Source organism: Malurus melanocephalus, unplaced genomic scaffold (assembly GCF_030028575.1).
Source record: "Malurus melanocephalus ecotype Western Australia unplaced genomic scaffold, MMel_1.1 scaffold_544, whole genome shotgun sequence".
Classification (NCBI taxonomy): domain Eukaryota; kingdom Metazoa; phylum Chordata; class Aves; order Passeriformes; family Maluridae; genus Malurus; species Malurus melanocephalus.
In genome coordinates, this window is record NW_026623776.1 from 55,871 (window position 1) to 67,380 (window position 11,510).

General features: G+C 41.3%; 1 protein-coding gene across 1 annotated transcript in view; it reads right to left on the reverse strand.

Moving 5' to 3' along the window:
* Positions 1-2,078: 2,078 nt before the first annotated feature.
* Positions 2,079-11,510, reverse strand: part of FAM180A (family with sequence similarity 180 member A) — a 23,143-nt gene continuing 13,711 nt past the window's right edge. The window contains exons 2-3 of the mRNA XM_057381978.1: positions 4,282-4,382; positions 2,079-3,142 (exon numbers count right to left, since the gene is read on the reverse strand). Coding sequence (XP_057237961.1) covers positions 2,801-3,142; positions 4,282-4,382 — 443 coding nt within the window. The 3' untranslated portion in view covers positions 2,079-2,800. The remainder of the gene's footprint in view (positions 3,143-4,281; positions 4,383-11,510) is intronic.

An 11,510-nucleotide genomic window follows, 5' to 3' on the forward strand; every position in this document is an offset into this window, starting at 1 on the left:
CAATGGTTTTCTGACCTGTGAAAGAAGAACTGCCCATAAAGAACATTCAGTCCAAAGTGATGAGATGTAAACCGATATAGGGAGCATCAACCTACACCTGCATTTTGAGCAATACCAAGGAGGGAAATGTTCTAAGCCCAAAGAATTCCCCTGAAGGCAGAGTACTCCTTCCCACCTGAACTCTGGGAAAAGGARGCACTCTCATTCTTATTTATTACCTCCTTCAGAGGGAAGGGCTCTTCCCTCTTCTCTTGTCCACCATTGCTCCCATGGAGACTTTCGCAGTCTGAGCCAAGCAATTTCTCAGGCTGAACTGCAAAATTGTAAATCTGTTGCTGAAACCAATACAATGCAAAGAAAAGCACTTTTATGTAGAATGTTTTTATTATTACATTGAGAGTCTCTGTTAAATTAACCTGGGCAGTCCAAGCACTTTCCCAAGGAATAAATCTYTTTTTCTTACATTACACACAGTAAAGGGAGGAGGGAAACAAACTCATAAAACCTTTATTTTCTGTTGAGGAGATAAATGTTTCAGTAACCAATTTGTAAGGTATGTACACCATAGGGAATKATAAGATATTAAAAATCATCTGTAATTCTTTTCTATGGGATATTTTATGATTAACACACTCTGACTGCTGAGCAGTCCTGTTGTGGGATGAGGAGCATGGCTGGCAGGGGTATTTCTCTGGATGGTGACTGCTAGGGAGTAATATTTGCTCTCATTCTCTTCCTTGCTATTTTTGCTCTTGGAGCAGCTGGCTGGGAGGAATTTAGGAATTGCCCTGCTTCCAGGCTCTTCCAGCAAGAGGTGTTCCAGGGAGCAGAGCTGGAAAGGCAGATTGCACTCTGTGGCATTGTTCCTTTGTGTGTTTTTAAAGCATGGTGGGGGAAGGAATTACAAACAGGTCATTGGTGTTAGAGCTGAGGGCTCCAAGGGTGTGTAGGCAGCATTGCAAGGCTGCTTGGGAGTGCTAAACTGAGACGAAACAGGGATATTTGTGACCCACAGCTTTGTGGCTGAGCTTTGCAGTTCCCTTTGCAGACAGGKTTTGAAAGTGGCCAACAAAATTCAGGTGTAAAAGCGCCCCTGATGCACATGAGTGTCTAAATAAACATGTATGCACGTGTACACAAATCCAGGAGTTCCTGGGTGAAACAAAACCGACTCTGTCTTTTAAAATGAACTTTGTTCAGCTGTTAATGCCGTGGCCAGACTGCCCTGAGGCTGCTGTGGCTCCACATTCCCACAGGTGTTTGCCAAACCCCTTCACTCTSACAGCTTGTACTGTGCTCTGGGTGGATTTTTTGCAGCTCCAGTGCTTGGAGAATCCCAGTTAAGGGACACAGAAGGGTTAATTCCTTTTGCTCAGGTGGTGCAAAAGCTGTTAAATGTGATTCAGAACTTGTGCAGTCTCAGGGGTTTGTGACTTGGGCCTGCATCWGTAAGATATTGTGCAATAGAGAGATAAAGAATGATGGTTTGAATGGATGACATAAACGTTCAGTTGTTTTCCTGTGGTCTGGAAAGAGAAGCACCTCTAGTATCAACAGAAAAACAGAGTTTGTGTCTCTTGTGTGCAAAAATCAGGGGACTTGATTGAAAAGTCTTTGGATTTTTGATAGCTAGTCATCTGTGTGACAAGATAAATCTCCTTTTTCTGTCTATTTTATCTTCATTTTTTTTTGTTTGTTTTGTTATTATAATCAGTCGCACTATTTCTACAGATTTCCCTTTGCTGCTCCCAAATTCATAATTTGCACCACTGAGTTGGCAAATAGCCTCTTCTGCCAAATGGTCAGGTGCAATTGTTCACTCACTGAGCAATTTAGAATTTTTGTGTGTACTCAGCACTGTGTTCATGAACACAGACACACACACACATGCTCAAATGAATATACAATTTACTATTTTAAAAAATGAGCCACAGTGCTAAATTCAGCACTAGTTTTAATGGACCTTCCTCCCTCACCTCAGGGGGATTCTGAAGCGTGGGTTTGAATGTTCCAAGTGGCAGCACCGGGAAAAATGTGTCATTATTAAATTAAACAAACTGGTCTTTTTTTTTACAAAAAAAAAAAAAAAAAAAAAAAAAAAAAAAAAAAAAAAAAAAAAAAAAAAAAAAAAAAAAAAAAAAAAAAAGAAAAAACAAGGAGCAGAAGCAAAGTCATGTACAAATAATGAAAGAATCGTTGCAAGCTGTTTGGGAGGACAGCTACAGGAAGAGGGGAATACGTTCACAGGCATTGTTTGCTGCTGGTGTTTTCACAATGCCCTTTGTGTTCTGCAAATGTTATTGCAATTAAAAACAGGCCCAGCCAACTGAAGTGAGTCAGAGAGTGCTTAYTGAGGAGGACATTTGGAATGAATAATATGTGGCATAATTCCTGAAGGCTGGCAGTTATGAAACCCTTTCCTTTTACAGAAGGTTTTCATCTCTGTGTAAGATTCTTTTACAAAACATGAGTTTGGAAGAGGAAAGCAGCACCGTCCAGCTCTCAGACATCAGCATGAGAGCATGAGCAGAGTATATCTGTGTGGATCTCCTAAGAAATCCTCAGTTTGCCCAAAACAAGGTGTACACCAGCCTCCCTTCTCTGCCTGCCACAGAATGCACCTCCAAAAATCAAAATCTCCGGACTGCGACGACGTTTGTCAGCGTTTTACACGGAGCTAGAGAGCGGWTTCCACAAGAGGGAGCCAGAAAACAAATAATCTTTGAGGAAGCAGGCGATTAAACTCTTTAGAGAATAAAGTGTTGGCCGTACTACGCCGTGTAGTGAGGCCTCATCTCCGCTACGACGGCCGTTTGTGGTGAGGGAACATCAAATCGTTCTTGAGGGCTTTGTAAAGGTTTACAAACGACTCTGCCCACGTGTCCTTCTGGTGGCCCCGGCTCTGGGCAGCTCTGTAGGCCGTGTAGACCATGGTCAGCACTGTCCTTTCAAAGTCTTCCTTCCTGAGGGCTCTGGGGTAGGAGGAGAGGCGGCTGCTCAGCCTGCGGATGTCGGAGATGCTCTTGGGGATGATTTCGTTGCAGATGGTGTCAAACTCGGCGGCTTTCCTCAGGGAAGCCAGCTCCTCGTCTTTGATGGAGATCCTCTGGCCTTTGTCGATGTCCAGCTCGGCTAAAAGGAACTGGTACAAAAACACAGAAAGATGTTTATTTTCTCCATGAGACTCTGGGCAGAAAAAAGTGAATTAACAACCTCGGGTGTTTAATTTTTGTCAGATGGAGACAATTTAACAACCTCAGGTGTTTTAATTTTTGTCAGATGGAGACAATTGCACTGGCTGGAGRTGGGGCAAACCAGAAAGTTTCTGTGTGAGGATTCATTGCACTCCTGTGTTACCTACTTGGGAAAACTGAAGACAAGCTGGGGGGAAAGGAGGGAATAAAAGGGAAAAACAGGGAGTTTTCTGTTCAAAACTGGCATGGGCTGCTGCTGGGGATTGTTTCTAACACAGCTGGGAAAGGCAGCTTACCCTGCCAAGGTCTGTGTGACAGAGCACAGCAGCAGCTTTCAAACCCATCTCCTGTTTGGACATCCAAGCCTAGGTTCTCAAAATGTGGGATAAACAGATAGATTTGACCCATTGCCTTCTCCAGCCAGGCCATTTTCCCCTTCCTAACCAAATGAGCAGAATGTGATTTGATTGCACTGCTGTGAAAGAGGGGACATGAATTGTTTTGAAGAGAAACAGCCACTCCCTGGGGGTTTCTTCGCAATGACTGACACTTGTGGCTTTAATAGTTTGGGACTGAGACTTAGACCAAAGAATTTAAATCCATTGGTTTTTTTACAGGCAACTGTTCTGCAGGAAAGTTCCTTTCGGCAGAAAGCCTTTTGCTCTGATTTTCACTTTGCTCAAATCAAAGAATTGAATTTGTCACATATTTATTTATATTTATATTTATATTTATATTCATATTTATATTCATATTTATATTCATATTTATATTTATATTTATATTTATATTTATATTTATATTTATATTTATAAATATTTATATATATTTATATATACGCTATATTTATATTTATATTTTTATTATTTATATTTATATTTTTATTATTTATATTTTTATTATTTATATTTATTTATTATTATTTATATTTATTTTTTTATATATACACATATATGTGTCTGTTCCCACCCTTCTGGTGAACCATCACACCAAACCCAGTTATGGGTTTACTGCTGGGGTGAATAAAAGGGCCACAAAGACAGATAATGGATAACCCTAGTATGGATTACGGTGCCGCATACTGAACCTCATAAAGCAGGACCACATCTTCCAGCGAGTTCTGTAGCACTGGGTTGAGGAAGGCAGCTGAGGACCTCTTGAATCGCTGAGCAGCTGGAAAAAGCATCGCTGGAAAATAATAATGGGGAAAGAGAGGTTCTGTAAGGTGCCAAACACAGAAAGAAGCACTTTTTTTTTTTTTTTTTTTTTTTTTTTTTTTTAGTTATAGAATCAACTAAAAAACCGTTTGTTGCAAAGATTCCCTGTGCAGTACAACTTCTCACTGTAAATAAAAGGTGTGGCAGGGGCTTCTTTGACCCTGCTCTACCAGGGATGAAGGCCAGCTCTTTGTCCTGGATCCATACCACACAGGGTGCTTTGTTATCCAAGCCTGGAACCTTGAATTGCAGACTCAGAGGTGAAAGAAATAATGATAACTGCAGCAACAACATTGCCTGAAATACACATCCTTTTCCTGGGTGTGAAAGGGAAAATCAATACCAACACTCAACAAAACCTGCTTTTTTCAGTCCTTTCTGCTCCCATCACGCTTCTGAGACTCCACATTTCTCCAGGTTCTCTAAAAGTTGATCTCTCCTTATTTATTGGAGACAGATCCACCAGAGAGCAATCAGCTCATCTCTCCTGGGCATTTATATTTGGGAGGAGTGAGTCCCCTGTGTGTCTGCTCATTGAGACTGTGACCAGCTCTGTCCCGTGAGGTGAATCCCAGCTCGCCCTGACTTTAATGTTTTAGAGTGTAATGGCTGGAAAAAACATTTGTTCACCACTGTGAAGTGCACCACAGAGTTYGTCTCAGGGAAATGAGACAGAAAACATATGTACAGTCCCTGAACTCAGCACCCCAGTGAAGTGGAGCATTTGTGAAATCAGTGACCTGCACAGCCCCGAGTACAGAAAACATCTGATGCCACTTTAGAGACGACCTCAATGCTTTGAGTTATTAACCAGGTTACTAACCATCCATGTCCTGTTAAAAGGCCTGRATTCCTTTCAGAGCAGAAGGGAAAAAACGTATTTTGACTTTCATTTCTTTATTATTATTTGTATATTATTTTGATGCTGATGTTTGGATAATCATAATTTGAATTTGTTGGATTTTTTTCTAATATTCAGTAATAGGAAGACTAGTTTTTTGGGTTTTTTTATATCTGTGCTTATGTGATTATTGGTATGTTTCCCATAAACTTCACTTCTCAACTTTAACTCTTAAGAATAGATAAATTTGGAAACCAGTCTAAGAAAAAAAGGAAACAARCTCCCACATTATGATTCCCCTGTCAAAATTAAGATTTTTTTTTTTTTTAAATTACAGCAACATCTAACAGAGCATGCATCTTACTTTGAATTTCTGAAAAAGTTTCATCCCACCCTTCCTCTACCAGACTTTTTCCCCCATGAAACATTTTTACTGAATCAATTTTGTCTGGTTTTGCCAAAGTTCTTGTAATGGATTTTGCTTGCTGTCTGCAAAAAAAAACCAAAACCTGAACATCATTTAAAACTCTCTTCTGGGCATTAAAAAAAAATTAAAAAATTAAAAAAAGAACATGAGCAACTGTAATTATTTTATGGAAAAGTTGTCCCTACTSTCTGACTACATGGTTCATCAGAAAATTTGCCTCTTTGGTTACCCAAGCAGATCAGAAATATGCAGTTTCTGCCAGGCTCTGTGCCCTAGATGCACTCCTATTTCCTGCACCATTGCCAACTGTTGACTTTGTTGTAGTTTGACTTGTTAATGATAATTAAATCCTAGTGAAGCAAAAAAGAAACCAGACCCTCGGGACCTTTATTATCCAGCATGTGGAAAATGAATCAGGATAATGCTGGGTTTGAAGCAATTCATACCTGACACAACAAAGGGTATTTTTGCCTTAAATTATCCAGGGAATAGGTAAAATATTTTGTGGAATTGCAATAAACATGCTGCAGTTAGATGCAGTATTTAGGGTGGGTTTCAGCCTTTTTGATAAGATACCTCCAGAGCTGGCTGCTTCTCATTCCATCCATAGTAGTTGAGATCAAAAATTTAAAATTTAGAATTTAAATTAATTTTAAATTAATGAATAGTCCTTGCAGGGTGTGTGACTTAGAAGCCCAAAGGAGTGAATGCACCAAAGGAAAGAGCAGAGATGTTGGAAAGGACGTGGTCTCYGCAGCAGCCTTCCCCCATCCCAGCWCGGTGCCTTCACCAYCTGARYTCCTCCCTGGCCCMGCCGAGGATGGGAGAGTTGGGGAGAGATCCTATCTGCCTTCAGGGTCTGCTCTGAGGAAGTTTTTCACCCCTGGCACTCGGGGCTGTGCCCATCAGCTGCTGCTCCATCTCTGGATTCCCTTCTCCTGCTCAAAGCTTTGCTGGAGCTGCTCTGTCCTTCGCTCCTGACTTCAAGAACGTAATCGAGTGCGTGTGAAGCGCTTGAAACATCAAGCTCTAATTGCTGAATAATTAAAACTTTTATTACCGGGCAATTAAAGCTCTAATTACCAAGCAGCTGGCAGGAATCCAGCCCATAATGGTGACTATTCATTTTTATCTCTTTTAAATACCCTTTCGGTGAAAACAGCCTCAAAGCATGGAGTACATCTACATGTGCAGATGGTTTATGCCTCAAACATTTCCTGAGCCATGGMAAAAAATGTCTGTGGGGTCTTATTTCAGTGCTGTCATGCTTATTGTCATCACACTGTTTGCTTTTACCTTTCTGTCCAAGCACAGATTCCCACCGTGGAGCTGGGCTGGGAGTCACTGGCCTCAGTCCATCCTCACTCACCCAAAAATGAATGCCATGGTATTGATCCAGCACCGACCCAYGTGCTGAGGCACAGGTGACTCTCAGAAAGAAGCAGGGTTTGCCTACCCAGCTCTTCCCATGATTGGGAGATTCGAAGGGGCAGGGGTTTGCTCCATCGTGAGAAGGGGCTTTGTGTGCGTGTCACAAGCACGCCAGCCTCTGTGGCTCTGACTCCCTTCCTTGCCTCATTATTTCACTCCCAGAATGCATTAAAGTTTGTTACAGTTGTTAGAGMCTTGTCTTCCAGAGCTCATTTGTGTTTGTCATTGCTATCTGATTTTCCTGATCTGCATTTTACGCAGCCCTCCCCTTTCTCTTTCTTCCTTCTCAGTAAATCTTTCCACCATCTCTCCCTCCACAGCCCGCCCCATAAATTCACGAGTTCCTCAAAGGCTGCATGAGCATTTCGAGCAAGCATTCTGATTTTCATTGTACTGCCTTAACACACACCTCAGTTAAGCACAAAAGCTGAGATATAGAAAGCTTTTCAGTCACTTTCTGCATTCAGCGATTGCAAATTCCACTCGAAACTTTTTTGCTGACTTTTGCTTCTTCCTGCATTCACTTCTGTCTCTGACATGAGTTGTCTGGGCAACATCAGAGAACGGTGGGAGAGTTTAGAATTCTTTATTAATTTCTTTCGTGAGGGATCTCTGTGTAAAGCCATCAAGCAATTGAAGATGCAGAGTGGTRTGCATCMCTTTATGTTGATATTGCAGCAAATKCAGTGGCAGYGGCCATGAAYATCTAAGCAGCAGAAATCCCCAATTAATATTGATAAAACCCAACCCAGAGATCTCTGAAGTCAGAGGAGACTTTCCTATTGATTTATTTTTTTGACTTCTCTTACAAATATGTTAAGACATCTCCAGGGTAGATGTGGGTGCTTCTGTCCTGAGGGCTGACCAGTCCTGCAACAAAAACCTTGATATTCACAGAGACGAGTCAGGAAAAATAAGGTTCTCATTATCYTCATCACTGAAAACATTTTCTGTTGATATATCTGTGTACTACCACTCATCGTCTTCCAGATCCCTCCTTCAGAGGAGCCTTGGGAGTTCAGGACTCAGGGCTGGAGGTGGATCAGAGAGATCAGCGTTGTCTGAGCCTCCCTGCCTGACCCTGCAYGGCCTTTTCCTGTGCCCTGGAGGGCACCACTGCCTCTGCCTGGAGATGACAGGCAGCCCACACACTCAAGGGTGGCTAAAAGTGCCTCAATATTCATGCAGAAATCCCTATTTCCTGCCCTGCTTGCTGCAGGAGCCCATCTGGTCTCCTATGGCTCTCTTGACTCAATTCCACTCTCCTTCAGGAGTTCCATAAAAAAAAGGAAAGCCATGTTTGCCAACTGCTTCTAACCACTCAGCTCGTGCACCTTTGTGGTTTGAACATAACATCACATTCGAGGCTGACAACAGCCTCATTTTAAAGATGTTTCCATCTCTCTTAAGAACCCTGCCAGAATCTTCTGCACTTCATTAGCGGTGTGGTAAATATTTGCGATCCTCTCCCAGGTTTTCCCAGCAGTTTCATTGGTGGGGGTACAGATGTTTCGTTTTACTTTCCGGTTTGTGCATCTGCTCATGATTTCCCAGTTGCACCCTGTGATSTGTTTGCTCAATAAGGGCAGAGTTCTCAGTTATTTGTGCACCATCAGTGTACTTTTCTTCCCSTATGAGAAGGAATGAAGCACAAACTGGGTGAAGACTATTGCTCCAAAGCAAATCCAGCTCCCTGGGGCTCTAGGACATGGACAGTTTAATTGGGGTTAGGACTCAGAATGAATTATTTTGATTGTCATCAGAGGCATGAAAAAGAGTTATTGCTTCAGTAGGATCCCTTTGAGGAAGGACAGGAGGAGCAGAGGAGCAAGGATTCAAGATGGATTCAAATTTTTGTCAAACAAACTCTGCGCTGTCCACAAAGTGATTGCACAGGCAGACACAKTAGCCATTACAATTACTGCCATGCAAAAATCATGAGTGGTCCAGGCTGGCTGAATCTATTTTGTTGCAGARAGTGCTGGGCAGYTYCTAGAAGWCAYTGTTCTGGATTTTAGGGCAAATGCCTGCAATGCTCACAGGAGGATTCTTTCCTTTGTGGGTGACTGCACACTGGAACAGACTGTCCAGAGGAGAAATATCTCCTCCCTGAAGATGTTTCAGAACCATCTGAACACAGTCCTGTGCTGTAGGGTGGCCTTGCTTGAGCAGGGATATAGGATCAGACCCCYTGTGGTCCCATCCAACCTGCCCCACTCTGTCTGGGTGATCCTATAACTCTGCATGAAAAACTTTGGTCTGAACTCTCCTTGAGCATACAGCGCAGAAGAGAAGAGGACAYGAGTGTCAGAGTTTGCATACACTTGAAAAAAAGCTTTTGTTTCGTGTTCCTCTTTGATAACCATGCTTCTGGGAGCTTACACACAGATAGAAGTATATTTTATACATAAAAAGTTTTATTTCTGTCAAATGACACTTTGGTGGCTGAGCTGCTTCACTGCTGGAGTAACAATTCACTGTTCCCTATTTGCTGCCTCGGATAACTGGACAATACCCTTGAAAAAAATTACCATTCTACATCTAGCATCATTTCCAGGGAGAGGGGATGTTGACCTGTGAGAGGTGTGTTGGGCAGCAAAAGTGGCAACGCAAATCACAAAAAGGGCAGTATTATTAAAGAATTAATGTATTTTATGCATTTTACTTCATGCTCTAGGCTTGGCTTATAACCAGAAGGATGAAACTTCACCATCTGCAATGGGTTTATTCCATCCTGGCCTGCAGCTGCAGCCAGGGCAGAACATGAGCTTTGACTCTCCCTGACTTTTTGATTTTCTTATCAAAACTGCCATATCAAAAATGATCSAACTCTTTGTCCTAGCAAAGGAGGAGATGAAAGAGGAAGCATAAAGGGAATAAAATAAGGGAAACACAGACAAACTCCTAGAAAGACAAAAACAAAAATTAATCCGGCCTCCAAAACTTGTGTCTGGAATTGCAGTTATTCACATAAGTACTTCCATGAGAAGTGCAATGCAAAGGCTTGTGCATTCTGACTTTAATATATTTAAATCTCCATCATTGCAAGTTTAAATCCTAGTGCCCCTCAGGAGAACACAGCAGTGAGATGGAGAAAACATTTTAATTACAAAACAACATGAATTAGCACTTTTAAAAGCAGCTACCAAGAGAATTTGCCTCTTTTTACTCTCAGTTCATCTCCTTGCTATCTTAGCTCCTAAGGCTAAACTTAATTCCTGACTGTTAACTAAAAGGGAGAATAGACATTAGCATCATCTTTAGTTATTTAGAAAAAGGGGGGRAAAAGGGAAAAAAGTTAGTTTAAACCACCTAAAATTAATAKCAGATTATATTCAATTCCCACAACACATAATCAGGTTTTTTTTTCCAAAGTAAGTTTGTTTTTACTAATATATTTCCTTTTCAAGAAACAAACAYATTCTGAAAGCGCGTCTCAACTGCATAAAACAGAACCCACTCCAACAGAAATTTCTGCACTTCGTGAATGACCTGAGATGTGTGAGATTAATGTGCAACACAGTTTCCATATGAAAAATCAGAGTGGTAATAGCCTGTCTAGCTACTTGGCACAAATGAGAAATATAAAGGTGTATTAGAAAGACAAAAAAAACCCATTATGCTTGCAGAAATGGATATTGGTAAAGAAAACGGTTTAGCTGGTGCTGTGTTTGTGAGAGGTGGAAGATATTTACATTTATGACTTTAAGTGAAAGGGTTTCAAAGATATCACTGGCACCAACCAACTAAAATGATCTGAGAATTTATTCCCTCATATGGAATTTCCATTATGTAGCATTTTCACCTGCTCCCAGCCTAAACAATGCATACTGTGTTATTTATTCTTCCCTTGGTGTGATAAGGGGGGCTCCGCACCTGGAATTATTTATTGTCATAAAAAAAAACAAAAAAACATTCCAGTCAGCCCTGAGAGGTTTTAATGCACTGGAGTAAAGTTGCTGCAGAAGGTGTGAAGAGAAAAAAATGCACAGAGAGAAACTGAAGGAAAGAAGAAGTGAAATGTGTTGTGTTGTTATCCTTCACTTTGCTGCCATATTATCACAATTTGGGGATAGACTATTGCAAAAACTGTATAAATGAAGGGCAGCAACAAAAAAAAGAAATATCAACGTGGGCAATAAGTAATTTTGGTAACACAGGCAATTTCAGGCAGAGCTGGGAAAAGGACCACTACTTTACATTCATTGCTGAGATGCATCTCCTTCCCCACCTGTGCTGCTCACAACTGCCCTTTTCCAAGGGAAAGACACTTCATTAAGCAGTCTTAATTAAACACATTTGAAACTGTTTCTTACAAAAGAAAATGTGAAGGGATGATGATCCAATCGACTTCCATTTTTCCCAGGAGGCAGTGGAGAAGGGATTGAGGAAAGGAAGGA